Source organism: Pantherophis guttatus, chromosome 4 (genome assembly GCF_059756535.1).
Source record: "Pantherophis guttatus breed Tessera chromosome 4, ASM5975653v1, whole genome shotgun sequence".
NCBI lineage: Eukaryota > Metazoa > Chordata > Lepidosauria > Squamata > Colubridae > Pantherophis > Pantherophis guttatus.
In genome coordinates, this window is record NC_142066.1 from 1,096,664 (window position 1) to 1,115,135 (window position 18,472).

Below are 18,472 nucleotides of genomic sequence, written 5' to 3' on the forward strand. Positions count from 1 at the left end.
AGCCTTCCCGTGATCCAACTTCGTCGGCTTGGCAACTAGCATGTACTTATGCCTGTTGCAGCGTCCCGTGATCCCGTTTTGCGAGAAGGTTGCAAAATCGATGGGGGGGAGGGCGGATTCACTTAACAACCAGGTTACTCACTTATCAACCGCAGTGAACGACGGTGGCAAGAAAAGTTGTAAAATAGGGCAAAGCTCACTTAACAATGGTGTTGCTTAGCGAGAGAAATTTTGGGCTCCATTGGGGTCGTATGTCGAGGACTATCTATCTGTACCTGGAGAAGAGCAGGAAGTTACTTACGAGTCCCCGAAGGAAGGATTCGCACTCTACACTTTAAACCCCTTAAATTAAGAAAAATCGTTTTTAAAAAAAATAAAATAAAATGAGGGTTTAATTTTCACAAAGGTAAAGCAGAATCGGTTAAATCCTCATTGGCTGCCTGTGGCGTGTGCACAGGGTGATGGGAACTGTAGTCTCACCCTTCTGGAACGCCCAAGACTGGGAGGAGGGAATTTAGGGGGAGACCAGGAGGAAATTCAGGGTGACAGAAACCCTAATTACGTCTCTCCACAACCTCCTTCCGACGAGAGCAAAATTCCCAAGGAGTCATTCTTCCAATCCACAACTCAAAAGTAGCAAGACTTTGAGGGAAACCTTTCCTGGGGGGAGACAGGGTCTTCCACCCGTCTTGGACTCCAACTCCTATGAGCCTCAGCCCCCCTTCCGGTGGGGAGAAATGGGAGTTCCAGTCCAACCCATTCAAAGAACGCAACGTTGGAGGAGCTGCTGTTCCGGATGGAGACGGTTGAAGGCATCTCCACCAGCTTCTGGGTCGCCTTCTCCGGCTGGCCGGGGGAGGGTCTACCTTCCTGATGGGAGGGTCTCCTCAGGGGAAGGGCTTCTCCGGGGGCAGGTGGAGGCTGGCGTCCAGGAAGATGATGAGGGTGCCAATGGTGGTGAAGACGATGAAAGTCCAGAAGAAGAGACGGTCCACCACGAAGGCCACGTACTCCCAGTCTTCCTTCATCTGCAGAGGTTGGGAGAGAGGAGAGAAGTCCATGGATCGGGGTGGGGTGGGGGGCTTGGAAAGGCCCGTTCCGCCACCTGTGCGACCCTGAGGGAGGGAGGAGGCTGGGGGGGCCCCATTGTCCCCTTGTGCTGTCCAACCAGTTGGAGGATCTACCTACCTACACCCTTCTTTGGGAGACAAAGTTCTCACAAGCCATCGCTTGATGGTTTGGAGGGGGTGGGGTGGGCAAGCGGCCTTGGGGGTCTGACGGGGGAGAAGGTCCACCCCGTTCATGAAAAGGGTTAGGGCTTTTTTTGGGGGGGTGGACATCTTGAGCTTTGGGACCCACAGAAGATCTGGGAACTGATTGCTCCTTCCCTCCCTCCCTCTTCCTTCCATTTTCCTCCCTCCCGCTCTTCCTTTTATTTTCCTTCCTTCCTTCCTTCCTTCCTTCCTTCCTTCCTTCCTTCTTTTTCCCTTCCTCTCTTGCCTTCCATTTCCCCCCCTCCCTCCCTTTTATTTTCCTTCCTTCTCCCTCCCATCTCTTCCCTCTTCCTCCCTCCCTCTCTTCCTTCCATTTTCCTCCCTCCCTCTCTTTATTTTATTTTCCTTCCTTCATTCTTTCTCCCTTCCTCCCTCTCTTCCTTCCATTTTCTTCCCTCCCTCCCTTCCTTTTATTTTCCTTCCTTCTCCCTCCCATCTCCTCCCTCTCTTCCTCCCTCCCTCCCTTCTTTCCATCCTTTCTTTTCTTTCCCATCTCCTCGCTCTCTTTCTTCCTTTTATTTCCCTCCCTCCAGAGGTGGGTTTCAGCAGGTTCTGGCCAGTTCTGGAGAACCGGTAGCAGAAATTTTGAGTAGTTCGGAGAACCGGGAGTAAAAATTCTGACTGGCCCCACCCCCCATCTCTTCTCTGCCTCCTGAGTCCCAGCTGATCGGGAGGAAATGGGGATTTTGCAGTAACCTTCCCCTGCCACGCCCACCAAGCCACACCCACAGAACCGGTAGTAAAAATTCTGACTGGCCCCGCCCCCATCTCTTCTCTGCCTCCCAAGTGCCAGCTGAAGTGGGGATTTTGCAGTATCCTTCCCCTGAAGTGGGGTGGGAATGGGGATTTGGCAGTATCCCTCCCCTGCCACGCCCACCAAGCCCCGCCCACCGAACCCGTGGTAGAACAATGTGAATCCCTCCCCAACTGACGGCATCGTAGTCTTCCTGCTCCTGCAACTGCTGGGCCACGTAGAGGACGGCGTCCAGGGCGGACTTGAGGTCCGGCGGGAGGGCCAGGCAGTGGCTGGGGCCATCGATGAACCTCCTCATGTCCGTGGAGAAGGCCTCCAGCTGGAACCTGGGAAGGGAGGAGAAGACCCAGGGAGGAGGGAGGAGGGACCTCTGCCCATTGACCGGCCCCAGACTTTGGCCGGGGGGGGGAGGGGGGCTCTTCCTCCAGAAGTTTTAAATGCATGGACTTCGACTCCCAGAATCCCCTGCCTGGGCCTGAGGGGATCCACTTAGACTAGGTTTCCTTTGCACCCCAAGGGAAAGATTCTCGGGATCCAGGCCAGGTTTTCTTCATTCCCAACGATCCAGTGCAGAATCTGTGATCCTTTTCTGCAAAGTTCCCTTCCCAAGACCACCAAGGGGCCCTTTGAAGACGGGCTGGAAGTAGGGCCCCCTTTTCATGCTAGCACATCTTCCGCTTTGGGAAATATCCCAAAATTATGTCTCCTTCTCTCTCTCCCCCCCTCCCTCTTTCCCACTCTCCCTTCTCCCTTCCCTCTCCCTCCTTCTTCTCTCTCATTTCCTCCTCCTTCTCCTTTCTTTCCTCCCTTCCTTCCTCTCTCTCCTTCTGTCTCTCTCTCTCCCTCCCTCTTTCCCACTCTCCCTTCCCCCTTTTCTTTCCCTCCTCCTTCTCTCTCATTTCCTCCTCCTCCTTTCCTTCCTCCCTATTTCCTTTCCTCCCTCCCTTCCTCTCTCCCCTTCTCTCTCTCTCATTTCCTCCTCCTCCTTTCCTTCCTCCCTATTTCCTTTCCTCCCTTCCTTCCTCTCTCTCTCTCTCCCTCCCCCTTTCCCACTCTCCCCCTTCCCTCTCCCTCCTTCTTCTCTCTCATTTCCTCCTCCTCCTTTCCTTCTCCATTCTTCCATTCTCCATTCCTTCTTCCCTCCCTCCCTGTTCCTCCCTTCCTCCTTTATCCTATCCCTCCCTCCCTATTTCCTTTCCTCCCTTCCTCTCTCTCTCCTTTCCTCCCTCTCTTCCTTTCCTCCTTTCCTTCCTCTCTCTCCCTCCTTTGCTGTTTCCTTCCCTCTCTCCCTCTCCCTCCCTCCTTTTCCCTCCCTCCTTCTCTCTCTCCCTCCTTCTCTGCTCCCTCTCTCCCCGCCTCTCTCCTTCCCTCCTCTCCTTTCCTTTTACCTCCCTCTCTTTGTCCTTCCCTCCCTCCTTCCTTCCCTCCCTCTACATTCCTTTCCTCCTTTCCTTCCTCTCTCTCTCCCTCCTTCGTTGTTTCCTTCCCTCTCTCCCTCCCTCTCCTTTTCCCTCCCTCCCTCCTTCCCTCTCTCCCTCCTTCTCTGCTCCCTCCCCTCCCTCCCTCTCTCCTTCCCTCCTCTCCTTTCACCTCCCTTTCTTCCTCCTTCCCTCCCTCTACATTCCTTTCCTCCTTTCCTTCCTCTCTCTCCCTCCTTCGTTGTTTCCTTCCCTCTCTCCCTCCCTCTCCTTTTCCCTCCCTCCCTCCTTCCCTCTCTCCCTCCTTCTCTGCTCCCTCCCCTCCCTCCCTCTCTCCTTCCCTCCTCTCCTTTCACCTCTCTTTCTTCCTCCTTCCCTCCCTCTACATTCCTTTCCTCCTTTCCTTCCTCTCTCTCTCCCTCCTTCGTTGTTTCCTTCCCTCTCTCCCTCCCTCTCCTTTTCCCTCCCTCCCTCCTTCCCTCTCTCCCTCCTTCTCTGCTCCCTCCCCTCCCTCCCTCTCTCCTTCCCTCCTCTCCTTTCACCTCCTTTTCTTCCTCCTTCCCTCCCTCTACATTCCTTTCCTCCTTTCCTTCCTCTCTCTCTCCCTCCTTTGTTGTTTCCTTCCCTCTCTCTCTCCCTCCCTCCTTCTCTGCTCCCTCTCTCCCCACCTCTCTCCTTCCCTCCTCTCCTTTCACCTCCCTCTCTTCCTCCCTCCCTCCTTCCTTCCCTCCCTCCCTCTGCATTCCTTTCCTGCCCTAAAGCCCCCCCCCCCGGTTTCTACCTGTTGGGCTTGGAGAAGTCGCAGGTGGGGGTCCGGATGAAATACTCGTTGGCGTAGCGGCTGCTCTTCACCAAGGTCTCCTTGGGGGGCAGAGGGGGGGCCTGGAGGGGCTGCTCCGGCTTCGGACGCTGCAGGCACAGATACCGAGGGATCCTGTGGATGAAGACCTAGGGAAAGAAGAAGGAAGGAAGAGAATATTCCTCCCTTTCTCCTCCTCTTTTGAACCCGACTGACCGCCTGACTTTTCCACCCAGAAAGCAGAGCTTTAAAATAACACAATTTAAACAGTGCAAAAATAAATAAATGTTAATCTAAACTAAAAAAACAAAACAAAAAGTGGGATAAATGGGCTGACATTGGTCAGAAATGGCGTAGAGTTTCCTGCTTTGGGCGGGGGGGGTGGGGGTTGGACTAGATGACCTCCAAGGTCCCTTCCGTTCTTCTGCTCCTTCCAACCCAAGATTCTCACTGGTGTCAACTCGCAAAGCTTCCCTGGCCTGCTCTCGAGTTGCCATAGGCCAAGGGAGATGGGAAACTGACGAAGCAGCGGGGCAGCCAAAGACAGGAGCGCATTCCAGGCGTATCTCTCTCAAGGCTGTCTCCCAGGGTTACCCACAGTGGCCGGAGGGGAGTGATCTCTACAACCCAGGCTCCCGTTGGCGAATGTGATTGATGACACACCCTGGGGGGAGGTGGGAAACAGGGTCATGATTGGGGCGTAAATTACCTGGGGTCAGAGTTGGCTTCACTTGGGAATGTGCGGACATGAAGGTCCTAATAAATAACTGGATTTCTTTTGAAGCTTGGCTTGAGGCTCATGATTTAATTAGGGCATCCTTCGGGACCCTGACAACTCGCAGGACAGTCCTGGCCCAGGCTTAGCACCCGGACTCACAGGACCCCCTGATCCTACTCACGGGTCAGATCTCCCCCTTTGGATGCAAGACGAGGGATCGATGGAGGAGGAGTGGCTCTCAGGCTTTCCTAGGAGGCTCACATCACACTGGATCCCACCAGAGACTAAATCCATAGATCGACCCCCTCGGTTGAAACCCCGCATTGATGGCCGGAGGGTCATACGGGCAGTAGAGACAATAATTCTTAAACTACTGATAGAAGAGAATATTTGTAGATTGGGGTTCGTTTGTGGGGTCCTGGGTGCTCTCTGAGCTTGGGAGTATTCTGGAAGACGTTTCATGACCCAACTAGGGAACATTATCAGTGCTAGAAGGGAGGGGAGTTTGTGGAGAGAAGGAAGGAGAAGGGCAGGAGGAGGAGGAGGAGGAAGAAAGGAGCAGAAGAATGGATGGAGAAGTAGAAGGATGAAGAGGAGGAGGAGAAGGAAGAGAAGGAAGAAAGGAGCAGGAGAAGAAGGGATGGAGAAGTAGAAGGATGAAGAGGAGGAGGAGGAGTAGGGAGAAAGGAGCAGGAGAAGAAGGGATGGAGAAGTAGAAGGACGAAGAGTAGGAGGAGGAGGAGGAGGAGAAGGAAGAAAGGAGCAGGAGAAGAAGGGATGGAGAAGTAGAAGGACGAAGAGGAGGAGGAGGAGGAAGAGGAGAAGGAAGAAAGGAGCAGGAGAAGAAGGGATGGAGAAGTAGAAGGACGAAGAGGAGGAGGAGGAGGGCCGTGGGGGCGATGTCTGAGCTGTGTTTTTTCTTGTGGGCGTTTTCTCATCCAACCAAGTGACATCATCAGGGCTCGATGATCCTTGTCCCACTGAGGATGTTCCCTGGCTGGGTCACGAAAGGACTTCCGGTCAACCGCCCGGCTCAGGAGGCCCGAGGGAGGAGGAGCCCCCGGCCCTCTTTACCTGCCTGACCCAGAAGGGCATCTTGTAGGAGCTGGGTGAGCGATGGTGGATGTTCAAGACGACCACGCTGAAGATGACAGAGAAGGTGACCAGGATCATGGTGAACATCAGGTACTTGATGATGATGGGCACCGCCAGGGACGTCTCGGGGACCTTTTTGGCCAGCAGCAGCAGGAAGACGGTGAGGGTGAGGAGGGCGAAGATGGAGAGGGTCATCTTCTCGCCTGGGTCGAGGAGAAAGAGAGGTTGGGCTTCGGGCCAAGGAAGAGGCAGCTCAGCCTGCAACATCCACAGCAGGAGGAGGGTCAGGCAGGGGGGGAAAAATAGGGTTTGCACTGAAATTCCCCAGAAAGGAGAACCCGCTTCAAACGGCAGGAACCTCCCTATGAAATTGGAATGGAATGGAAAGGAAACAAGAGGGATGGGGAGGGGAGGCGAGGCGAGGGAGGAAAGGAGAGGGGAGGAGAGGGGAGGGGAGGGGAGGAGAGGAGAGGGGAGGAAAGGGGAGGGAAGGAAAGGGAAGGGAAGGGAAGGAGAAGGGAAGAAAGGAGAGGAAAGGAAAAGAAAAGAAAGGAGGGGAGAGGGGAGGGGAGTGAAGGGAAGGGAAGGGAAGGGAAGGGGAGGAAAGGAAAGGAAAGGAGAGGGGAGGGGAGGGGAGGAAAGGAGAGAGGAGGAAAGGAGAGGAAAGGAAAAGAAAAGAAAGGAGAGGAGAGGAAAGGGGAGGGGAGCGAAGGGAAGGGAAGGGGAGGGGAGGAGAGGAGAGGAAAGGAAAGGAGAGGGGAGGGAACGGAAGTAGAGGGGACAGGAGGGAAGGGGAGTGGAGGGAAGGGAAGGGAAGGCGGAAGAGGAGCGGAATGGAGCGGAGTGGAACAGAACAGAATAATGCAGAATGCAGAACACAGAACCTATATAGAATATAGAATAGGGGATGCTCCATCTCTTCATTCTTAGACACCCCCCCCCCCCTTTAAAAGGAGGAGCTCTACCTGAGGGATCCTTGGAGGAGCCCCCCCCCCCGGGGAAAGAAGCTGGAGAGGAATTAAGGCGAGGGGGACTTTGTGAAGAGGGGACGGAGCCAATTTTGCTAACTGTTTCAAATGTGTCCTAATATTCTATGTCCCCCCCCGCCCCCAAACCCCAAACATCGCTTTCTACTGCTGGGGCCTCCACAGCCTCTCCACTGTTGGGGAAGAGGTTCCCGGCTGTAGAAAGTGGAGGTTGGGGGTTGGGGGTACCCGGTGGAAACGATCTTGTGCCGTTTCAAGCGGATGAGCACAAAGGGAAGATGGGCCCCGTACAGAACGGGCCAACTCGCCGCAGCCATCTTGCTGCAGCCAACTCACCACCAGGCCAACTTGCCCTAGGACAATTCAACAATTCAACTTATTTACAACAACCTTTTCATTTCTGTCATTCACATTTCATTTTCTCCTTCCTTTTTTGAATGATTCTATTCCGCCATTTCTTCGAGATTAGCGTCCTTCTTGTCCTGTGGCGAGTTGTCCTAGACCGAACACCACCACCCCTTCGTCTGCCACGAAAGAACGCGAAGCCACTCATGTTTAGCTCACCAGCGTCCGGCGGGAGGTAAAACACGAAGATGGCCAGGATCGTAATCAAGATACAAGGGAAGATGACATTGATGAGGTAGAAGAGTGGTTTACGGCGGATGATGAGGTAGAAAGTGATGTCCTCGTAGAACGGATCTTTTGGATTAGTGTTCTTGCGGGAGGGCTTGTGCTTGAACTCCCACTGCCCGTTGTCTGGGGAAAGAAAGGAGGGAGGACCTCTGAAAGAAAGGGTTAGGGCAGGGGTCAGCAACCCGTGGCTCTGGAGCCGCATGTGGCTCTTTCATCCCTCTGCTGCGGCTCCCTGTTGCTGGTCGGCTCCACAATTGATAGGGCTTTCGGTTAGGACAGGTAGAGGAAAAAGGATACCACACTAGGAGGAGACTCTATGGTGGGGAAACTGACTTCCAGTCGGCTCCAGAATTGAACGGGGGCTTCCGGTTAGGACCTTTGTGACTTTGAGTGTTTAACGTTGCTGACCCCTGGGTTAGGGTCTCCTCCAGTGGGGCCGGGAGGTTCCCTTCCCGCCCTCTTGTTCTTTGAGCAGAATGAGGAAGGGCCCAGAAAGATGGAGTTGGACAAAGCCGGGGAGTTCCGGAGAGGACGGTGCGCACAAGAGGGGGGATTTTGTGGATCAATTCTGGGTTCCGTTGTCCGGAGATAGAAGGCCGCCCTGCTCCAGATCCCTTTGAGGTTGGCCTTAAAACAGAGTTCCCCAAACTTTCCGGGTTGGCGGCCCAGAGTGGGGGGAATGGAGGAAAGAGGGGATGATATTGTGGAAGGGACAAGCGCCTGTGTATACCTGTGCGTGCGCACAAGCGTATGCAACATTTGCTTGCGAGAGTGGGGCCATATACACGTGTATGTGAAGGACGTGTGACCTGGGGGCAAGGACCCCCCGTTTGGGTGGGGAAAACCGCGGGCCATTCAGAGTCGGGTTAGTGTCAGGGTTCCAAGTAACAGACCCAACGCAATCCAAACTCTGGAGTTTCCTCAAAGTATGGATCTATTAGGAAAGTCATATTGGCACAGCTGGTGAAAAACTGACTCTGAAGGACCCGAGGTTTTCCCCACCCAAACCAAATCCCAAAGTCCTTGCCCCCAGGTCACACGCCCGTCACACGGTCCAATCAGATCACAGTCCCAATTCAGTTGGATTCAGTCCATGCCTTCCCAGCACCTAACGAGAATGACCTTGGTTCTCAGGGAAAAGAATTTTATTTTGGCTATGGGTCCCCAGCTATCTCTACCTCCCCACTCCCATTCCCACAGCTTCAGCCAGTCTGGCTGTGGCAGCCCTGAAGACGCTCCAATATGGCTTCCGGGCTGACAGCAACATTGTATGAATTGGAAACGGAAGACGGGGTTCCCGTGAAATCCTTCCTTGGTTAGCTGAACGAAGCTGGTGTGCGGGTTTCGCGCGACCTCAATTTTGATCACGTACTTGGGTTCGCATAGGGAACGGGCAAGCATCACCCCATCGCGGGCACAAATCGGGCGACTTTTCCTCACCGATAAATGTGTTTTCGTATATCAGGATCTCCTTCACCTCCTGCCCTTTCTCGTTGACGGGGTGCAGGAGGGTGATTTCCGAGGCATCGTACGTCTTCGAGCGGAAGACCATCGTGCAGTTTTGCCAATCGAACGGGAAATAGGTCACCTGCAATCGCACAAAAACACAAGTGGGAGAACCGAGGGAGCATCTGCCGCCTTGGCGTAGGCCGGGAACAATGTCCTCCTTTATGAAGCAGTCCTCGACTTACAGCCACGATTGGGAGCACAATTTTCATTGCTAAGCAAGGAGGTCGTTAAAGAGCCATGGTGGCGCAGTGGTTGGAATGCAATACAGGCAGTTCTCGACTTACAACAGCTCACTTAGTGACCCTTTGAAGTTGCAACAGCGCTGGAAAAAAGTGACTTATGACCATTTTCCACCCTTATGACCGTTATAGCGTCCTCATGGTCAGGTGAATAAAATGTAGACTTTTGGCAACGGATTTGTATTTATGACGGTCACAGCATCCCAGGGTCGCATGCTCCCCTTTTACGACCTCCTAACGAGCAATGGGGAAGGTGGATTCGCTTAACAACCGTATGACGAACTTAACAACAGCAGGGATTCACTTAACAACTATGGCAAGGAAGGTCATTAAATGAGCCAAAACTCACTTAAGCTCTGTCTCGCTTAGCGACGGAAATTTTGGGCTCAACTGCAGTTGCAAATAGGCTGAACTACAAAGCCCATCATGCGGAGGGAGCGGAGTCGAACCTGGATGCTGCAGCTGCTCCGATAAAGGGCAGGGGGCTGCCACTGGACCCTCCCGTTGTGGTGCACAAGGACGTTTATGCTGAGAGCAATGTCAAAGACGCCATCGTTGCTGGATGGAAAAAGAGACGAGAGAGACGCCGTTGCTGGCGGCCGAGAAAAGGGAAACCAGCCCTCCCTTCGACGGGAAAATGAGACACTCAAAAATCTCAGCCAGAGGGTTGCAGCTGGTTTTAGACTGAAGTTTAGCCTTATGGGGGTAGAGGGACATCCCCCGCCCCAAGTGGGCAGCTCAAGATGAAAATAAATTTAATTAATTTAATTCAGCTCAACTGGAAAAATCCAGAGGGTCCACCTATTCTCCAAAGCAGCTGAGGGTAAAACAAGAAGCAACCGATGGAAACTAACCAAGGAGAGAAGCAACCTAGAAATAAGGGGAAATTTCCTGACAGTGAGGACAATTAACCAGTGGAACTCCTTGACTCCAGAAGTTGCGGAGGTTTTTAAGACAAGATTAGACAGCCATTTGTCTGAAATGGTATAAGGTCTCCTGCTTCAGCAGGAGGTTGGACTAGAAGATCTCCAAGATCCCTTCCAGCCCTATTCTGAGAGATGGAGAGGCTCCTGTTAGCTCCAACACCCTATCCTACCCCAACAGTTATTGACAAGGCCAGCATCAAGATTCTAGTCCTCATGAAGGCTCACTTGTTCATGAGAACGATATCCGGGAGCCACACTTCGCCTGCACCGAGTCGGATGGACGTGATTCCTTCGAATTCGGCTGGATTCCAGGTGAGCCGATAGTCGATCCACTCCTGAGGGAGAAAGGAAAGTCGGGCGAGGAAGAGGATGGAAGACTCAAGTAGGAAAAAAAGGGAAAAATTATAGACCAGCCAGAAAGTTAATGAATTATAATTAGGCAGTCCTTGATTTACAACAGATCGTTTAGTGACTGTTCAAAGTTACAAAAAGGGGCTTTATGACCATTTTTCACACTTACGACCATCGCTGCATCGCCATGGTCACGTGATCAAAATTCAGACGCTCGGCATGTAGTTATGACTGTTGCAGCGTCCCGGGATCACGTGATCTGCTTTCGCGACCTTCTGACCAGCAGATTTGCTTAATGACTGTGTGACTCACTTAACAACAGCAATGATTCACTTAACAATGTTTTGCAAGAAAGGTTGTAAAATAGGGCAAAACTCACTTAAGGACTGCTTTGCATAGCAAAAGGAATTTTGGGCTCAAATGTGGTTGTAAGTTGAGTACTACATGTGTATGGCACAGCGTAAGACTCAAGAAGGAGATACTGGGCAGAAATTGGAGACCGACTGAGTTTTTCTGGATGTCTTCAATTTTTGGCGACCCAGATGGAGCCACATTGATGGGCTAAGCTGCCTGGAAGCTCTGCGCTTCGTGGCTGTTATAGGCAACATCCCTCTTGCTAGAGGCCCAGACACTCCCCACCCCACAGTCTCTAAACAGGTGTCCTCGCACCCGTGTCTCTCTCTTCCTCTCCCCCCCCATCAAATAGCTGCTCTCTCTTCTACTCCAGCCTCAAATTTCTCCACCTGTTTGGCCTTCCGTGAACAAGAAAGTTCGAAAAAACCGTCCCTGCTTTTCTAATGCAGAAGGGTCCACAGAGGGCAAAAAAGTCAAGATGGCAGTCTGTGTTTTAGTTCGGTTTTGTTAAACTCACCTGGTCCAAGTAGCCCTTTGTGGTCAGTTCTTCATCCTTTTCATTCTGAAAAAAAAAGTGTGCATTTGTGCGCTTTCCGAAGCCTCCGTATTGCTGGGAGTTTCAACACTCGGGGAAAAAAAAGTGAGGGGGAATACCCTCCCAGGAAGAGCCAGTGTCTGAGGGAGGGGCTTCCCCCCCTGTGGTGGATGGGTTCATGCTAATGCTGGACCCTAGGCCTTCGTTTGGACTCCAGCACTGAAAGGGGGGTTGACTAGATGACCTTGGAGACCCTTTCCAAGGTTCTAGAATCCTCAGCTAGCCCAGTCCTGGAAAGGAGTCCATGCTTGGCTAAGGGGAGGAGGTTTCTATGTGGGGGAGGGGGGAGGCTCTCCTTGGGATCTCTCCCCCCAAGGAAATGCTTTTATTCGCTCTTTAAACCCTTCGGCTTTGAAATACGCATGATTTAATTCTTCCAGCAGACGGTTATATTGCGATGATTCGAAAAGGAGGCATTTCCCCCCCCCCATTTGCTGCTTCGCCTGGTTTCTTAGAAAAAAAGGAGATCAGGCCAGGATTCGGCACAAACCGCCATTGCTAAATTGCCAGACCTGCCATAGCTCGAACCTCTGAACAGGACCCATCCTAAGTTGGCTCCGTTTACTGAGAAAGGTGTAGTTTTGTTAGAGGTCAAGGGTATCGCAGTGGTGCAAAGCCAGGACTGAGAATCGCACGCCCAAATCCCTACGTTCCAGTTTTCCCTCCCTTAACTGCCCCTCCATGGCTCACCCTGGGGGTGAAATCCAGCAGATTCTAACCGGTTGTGGAGAACCGGTAGCGGAAATTTTGAGTAGTTTGGAGAACCGGCAAATACCACCTCTAGCTGGCCCCAGAGTTGGGTGGGAATGGAGATTTTGCAATATCCTTACCCCAGGAATGGGGAGGGAATGGAGATTTTGCAGTATCCTTCCCCTGCCATGCCCACCAAGCGACACCACACCCACAGAACCCACCACTGGCTCACCCCCCATCCCCCGCCCCATGACCAATCAGGTCCGGATGAGATGTTTTCATAATGGTCAGTCCGAGCTTGGTCTGGTAAGTGGCTCCATTCCTTCTTCCAGCTGGGTGACCTTGAGGCAGCTTCATACAGCCACTACTTTCGGTTTCCCCCAAGAATCCCCCTTCCCCAGAGTTCACGGCAGAGTGTGACTGCAAGGTAGCGAAGCACAGGTAGCTCACATAAGTGGCTTGGACATTCCCTCCTCTCCCCTCCCTTCCCCTCCCCTCCCCTCCCCTCCCCTCCCCTCTTCTCTCCCCTCCCCTCTCCTCTCCCCACCCCTCCTCTCCTCTCCTCTCCCCTCCCATCCCCTCCTCTCCTCTCCTCTCCTATCCCTCATCCTACTTATCTTCCTTTATCTTACAGCAATTTATTTATAACCAACCTATATTACTTTTTTGTAAATAACTCCAGGTGGTAAAAATATTTAATACTGCTGCCTCCTCCTGGTGATTGGCCCAAAGTCACCCAGTCAGCTTTCATGCCTAAGGTGGGACTAGAACTCCTCAACACCTGGTGATTGGCCCAAACCCACTCAGATGGCTTTCATGCCTAAAGTGAAACTAGAACTCACCATCTCCCAGTGATTGGCCCAAAATTACCCAATTGGCTTTCATGCCTAAGGCAGGACTAGAACTCACCATCTCCTGGTGATTGGCCCAAAGTCACCCAGTCAGCTTTCATGCCTAAGGTGGGACTAGAACTCCTCAACACCTGGTGATTGGCCCAAACTCACTCAGATGGCTTTCATGCCTAAGGTGAAACTAGAACTTACCATCTCCCAGTGATTGGCCCAAAATTACCCAACTGGCTTTCATGCCTAAGGCGGGACTAGAACTCCTCAACACCTGGTGATTGGCCCAAACTCATTCAGATGGCTTTCATGCCTAAGGCAGGACTAGAACTCACTCTCTCCTGGTGATTGGCCCAAAATGAGACTAGAACTCACTATCTCCTGGTTTTTAGCTTGGTTCTTCAATCAAGACCACATCTTCATCCTCCCACGATGAGAAAGTGAGGCTGGCCGGCCGATCCAGTAAATGGACACAGAGATGCTTGGAAGTAGATCACGGCCCCCCTCCCCAAAATTAGGGGCCGGGGGCCGGCTCAACCGGTCCCCTGCCCTGTCCCATCCCGAGACCAGTGGGGAAGGCCTTCTTTCAGCCCCACAGGGACTGAACACCCCAATTCCCCCCAGGCGCCAGGAGACACCAGTTCCAGGCAGGACCAGCGAGTTATTAATAGCTGCCTTCTCAGCTGTTGCTGCTTCCGCCGGCCTCTTGCACACTTGGTACCAAGCGTGCAAAACTCCCAGGGGATTGGGAGGTGGGGGGGGCAAGGACAGCTCGCACAGCCGCTGCCCAAAATAAATCTTGCAGATTTTGGGGGGAGGCTTGATCTGTGACTCGCACCCCAAGGGGGGACAAAGAAGCCTGTCTGTGCCCACTCAGATACTCAGGAGGGAGACCGGCAGAACTCCATGCCCCATCGTCCCCAGCCGCTAGCCATTGGCGGCCTTTGGACTCATGGGGTGGGAGGGAGCCAGGGGTCCTCCAGAGGCGGCTGAATCCAAGAGCCAATGGTCCCGAGTGGTGTAGTACGGTCTCCTGCTTGGAAAAGGGGGATGGACTAGAGGATCTCTAAGGTCCCTTTATCCTATATCTTGTATTCCCGGAGCCCAGCGGAAGGGAAGGAAGGAAGGAAGGCGGGGCTTGGTGTGGGCAAAATCTGGGGCTTCCCTCCCCCACCTCCCAGGGTTCCTGCCCTGTCCCTCCCCCCCCAGGACCCCCTCCGTCCCGCTCAGCGACCCCGACTTACTAAGCTGATCAGCTGCGAGAGCGACATGCCCAGCCTCACCGGGACCTTTTGGGAGAGTCGGCGGACGGGAAGCACCGTGGCGGTGTAATTCTGCAAGAGCCGCGCTCTCAGGTCCAGCTCGACTTCGGAGACCCCCGCGGCTGCAGAGGGGAGAGTGTGGGGGGGGGAAGAGAGGAGGTGGGGAGGGGGGCTAACTCTTGCCTTGCAAGCGCCCTGCAGGCGGACACCTCCCGCCTTGCACACTTAGGGGAAAGTCAGGTTCAAGTGTGGGGGGGGGGGCTCCAAGACCTACCTGAGACGATCAGCATCCAGAGGAGCCCCCCAAAGACCACCCAGGCGGGCATGGCGTCCCCTCGCCGAGCAGAACGAGCTTTCCCGGCCGCGCTTCGCCCCCCGCACCCCCGATCCCGGGAAGCTGCCTGCTGGCTCGCCCCCCCGCCCGGCCGCCACTCCCCAAATGCCGGGGAAGGGTCGTCTCGAGTTCCCTGTGGGGGGAGTTAGTGGGGGATTATTACCCAGCTGTTGAAAGCATTTCCGCCCGGCCGGAGCCTCTCCGGTTGCAGCTCCGGGGCGGGGGCGAGGGGGGCAGTCCAGGGGGCGTTCAGGGGCAGACAGACCCTCCCTCCGGACTGGGCAGAGAAGGGGAGCTCAGGGGCACCCGGGAAGGAATGGTCCCCCCAGGGAAACGGGAACTGGCTGGCTACCACCGGAGGCTCCGATCGGCCCGACAATTGGCACCTCTGCCCTTCCCCCACCCAGCTAAACCCTATATCTATAGAATAGAAGAGAAGAGAAGAGAAGAGAAGAGAAGAAAAGAAAAGAAAAGAAAAGAAAAGAAAAGAAAAGAAAAGAAAAGAAAAGAAAAGAAAAGAAAAGAAAAGAAAAGAAAAGAATATGGAACAGAACGGAATGGAAGGGAACAGGAGAGGACAGAACAGAACAGAACAGAACAGAAAATATGGAATAGAATAGAATAGAATAGAATAGAATAGAGGAAAGAAAAGAAAAAAGAAAAGAAAAGAAAAGAAAATATGGAATGGAATAGAATAGAATAGAATAGAATAACAGAGTTGGAAGGGACCTTGGAGGTCATCTAGTCCAACCCCCTGCTTAGGCAGGAAAACCTTATACCGTTTCAGACAAATAGTTATCCAATCTCTTCTTTAAAACTGCCAGTGATGGAGCACCCACAATTTCTAGTGGCAAGCTGTTCCACAGGTTAATTGTTCTCCCTGCCAGGAAATTTCTCCTTTAGTTCTAAGTTGCTTCTCTCCTTGATTAGTTTCCGCCCGTAGCTTCTTGTCTCGGTTTACAGTTCCCATCACCGCCAACCGGGGTGGGGGTGGGGTGGAGCAGCACCCCCAAACTGCCTCCCCCCCGTTTGGTAGCCCACCGCCATGAACCGGTGGGTGCCTAATTCCAACTTCCGAAACCCCAAGACCAACAAGAACGGGGAAACTCGGGCAGAAATAACAGAAGGATGGAGATGGAAGGGACCTTCGAGGTCATCTAGCCTAACCCCCTGCTCCTTATATAGTATACCATGCCGACCAAAGGGCTGCCTGCCCCCCCCACCCCCACCCCAGTCTCTCCCGTGTTGGAGCGCCCACAACTTCTGGTGGCAAGTCGTTCCTCTGGTTAATCGTCAGGAAATTTCCGGTTGGAAGCGCGTGCGTTTTTTTGTTTTTTTTTGGAAATCCCCCGCGCCCCAAAAGACCAGGTGCGAAAGAAACTGTAGAAAGTATCCTTTATTTTAGGGTGCCGGAGGGGTGGGGTGGGGTGGGGTAGGGGGGGCGGGCCTGATCCTTCGCGCCAGGATTTGGAGCGACGGTTGGACGGAAGCCAACTTCTCATGCAGGGCGCTGAGGACTCGCTTTCCCGCAATTATTGCGAATACGATGAAGTTTCTTCTTCTTATTAATTATTATTATTATTATTGCTTTTCAGTGGGGGTCGAGGGGAAGGGGACAAGGCAAGGGAGGGGGAGAGGCGGGGCCAGGGGCGGGGCCAAGGTGCCCAAGCCCCGCCTCCCCAGCCGCGCTTGTCAACAGACCTTCCTTGCGCCTTTGCGCAAATTGCGCGTTTGTAAGGAGAAGATCGTTTTTGGAGGGGTTTTTTTTCCCCTGAATTGCGCCTGATGCATTCCGGGGCGCAGCGGCATCCAAATCCCTACCCGGATTGTCCAAGGGACGTGGGGGAGGGGGTCCTTCCTTTAGGATTTGCATTACATTAATTAAGGAAAGTACTTTCAATATTCAAAGCGGGGAAGTGGGGATGTCCAACGTTTGGCCGCTTTAAGACCGGTGGACTTCAACTCCCAGAATTCCCCAGCTGGGAATTCTGGGAGTTGAAGTCCACCGGTCTTAAAGCGGCCAAACGTTGGACATCTCTCTTCTTTGCAAAGGTGTTTTACCGGACACAAAATTCCTAATTCAGGAATTTTGGCTCTTCTTGAAACGATCACTTTAAAACCATCCAAATAATCACTTCTCTGCCCCATGGTGCCTCCACTTTGGGGGGATCCGCCCCCTCCAATCGATCCCCCAGTCTGGGCCCACTCTCCAAATCTCCCACCCCATAGGAGAGCATAGCAGAATAGAATAACCGAGTGGGAACGGGACCCTTGGAGGTCTTCTAGTCCAACCCCAACAAACTCCGTATAGACTTTTTTTGGACCTCGCCTGAAGACCCCTCCCCCAAATCTGGTTGCACAACTCTTCAAAACGCACCAATTGGAGTTCAAAGGTGAAATCGGATGGGGGGGGTGTCGTGTGTCCCCCCCCCACAGCCAAGAGGTGGGGGGAGGACATACCCAGGCTCTGTTTTATAAGTGGGTCGCCTACCTTGAATTTATTTTTATTTTTTGGTTTTTGAATCAGGTGGTTTTTGACTTCTGAAAGGTGTTTAAGGCGAGGGCAGCCTCTCCCCACGCCAGTGGGATCCTGACTTGGTCTCAACCTGTTGGACTACAAGGCCTATCTTTCCCAACCGGACCCAAAAAAATAAATAAATAATGGGTTAGGTTGCATATTTTCATCCTGAAGTTCTTCCAGGACCTTAAGAGTTTGGGTAACATGTCCTCTCTTTGCTTTTCGCCACAGCTCTGTGAGGTAGCTTGGATTGGGGAGAGAACAACCGACCCCTTTGGGAAGCCTCTGAGGTCGAGTGGAGAATCCCCCACTCTACGCCTACTACCCCCCACTGTTTCTGGGGTGGGCCTGCCCTGAGGCCTATCATCCAGGCAAAACCAGTCGGGCCTTATGATAGAGAGCCCCTCTGTGGGGTCCTTGCTGCTTGCGGAGCTCGGGCGTTGGCTTCAGATGTCTCGGGACCTAGCTAAGATACTTCATCAGTGTCCTGATCATGGGTGAACGTCACCTAGCAGTGATGATGCCACCTAGTTGGGTCATGAAACATCTGTCACCAAGCTCAGATACCACCAAGGACTCCCCCACTCCTCTCCACAAACCCCCCTTTCCTTCTAGCACTGATGATGTTCCCTAGTTGGGTCATGAAATGTCTGTAAGAAAACCCCCAAGCTCAGAGAGCATCAAGGACCCCACAGTCCCCCTCCTCTTTATCCTCCTCCTCCTCCTCTCCAAAAACCCCCTTCCCTCCTAGCACTGATGACGTTCCATAGATGGGTCAAGAAACATCTGCCAGGAAATCCTTCCAACTCAAGAGTCCCCCAAGGGGATCCAGTCTTTTTCCTCCTCCTCTTTCTCCTCTCCCGTCTCCTCTCCACAAACCCCCCTTCCCTTCTAGCACTGATGTTGTACCCTAGTTGGGTCACGAAACTGCAGCAAAACTCAATGCCTGCCTCTCTTAGCGACAGAAATTTGGAGCTCCACTGTGGCTTGTTAAATCAAGGACGGATTATCCAGCCTATCAACGTGGCCGATTCCTCTCCCTTACAGGACTGGGTGGAGGCAGAGCCCTTTAACAGCTTGGTAGAAGGGCCGGGGAGGATGGGTAGTGTAGTGGGGAGCTGGGAGACAGGTTTGCTTGGGAGAACTGGAGGGGTCTGGACTCTGGAGGCAAG

General features: G+C 53.2%; 1 protein-coding gene across 8 annotated transcripts; it reads right to left on the reverse strand.

Moving 5' to 3' along the window:
- Positions 1-374: 374 nt before the first annotated feature.
- On the reverse strand, positions 375-15,313 carry CHRNB1 (cholinergic receptor nicotinic beta 1 subunit). 8 transcript variants are annotated; one of them, XM_060684668.2, is made up of 11 exons: positions 14,723-15,313; positions 14,431-14,570; positions 11,574-11,618; positions 10,577-10,686; positions 9,875-9,983; positions 9,118-9,265; positions 7,609-7,800; positions 6,038-6,261; positions 4,228-4,394; positions 2,207-2,354; positions 375-1,028 (listed from the first exon to the last, which is right to left on the reverse strand). In XM_060684668.2, the coding sequence occupies exons 1-11, from the start codon at positions 14,772-14,774 to the stop codon at positions 888-890; spliced, it is 1,476 nt and encodes a 491-aa protein (XP_060540651.1). In that variant the 5' UTR covers positions 14,775-15,313; the 3' UTR covers positions 375-887. The 8 variants fall into 8 exon arrangements, with proteins under 8 accessions (XP_060540651.1, XP_087747727.1, XP_087747730.1 ...); XM_087891601.1 differs by having other exon boundaries at positions 4,228-4,380; positions 14,946-15,233; XM_087891604.1 differs by having other exon boundaries at positions 14,946-15,230.
- Positions 15,314-18,472: the final 3,159 nt, after the last annotated feature.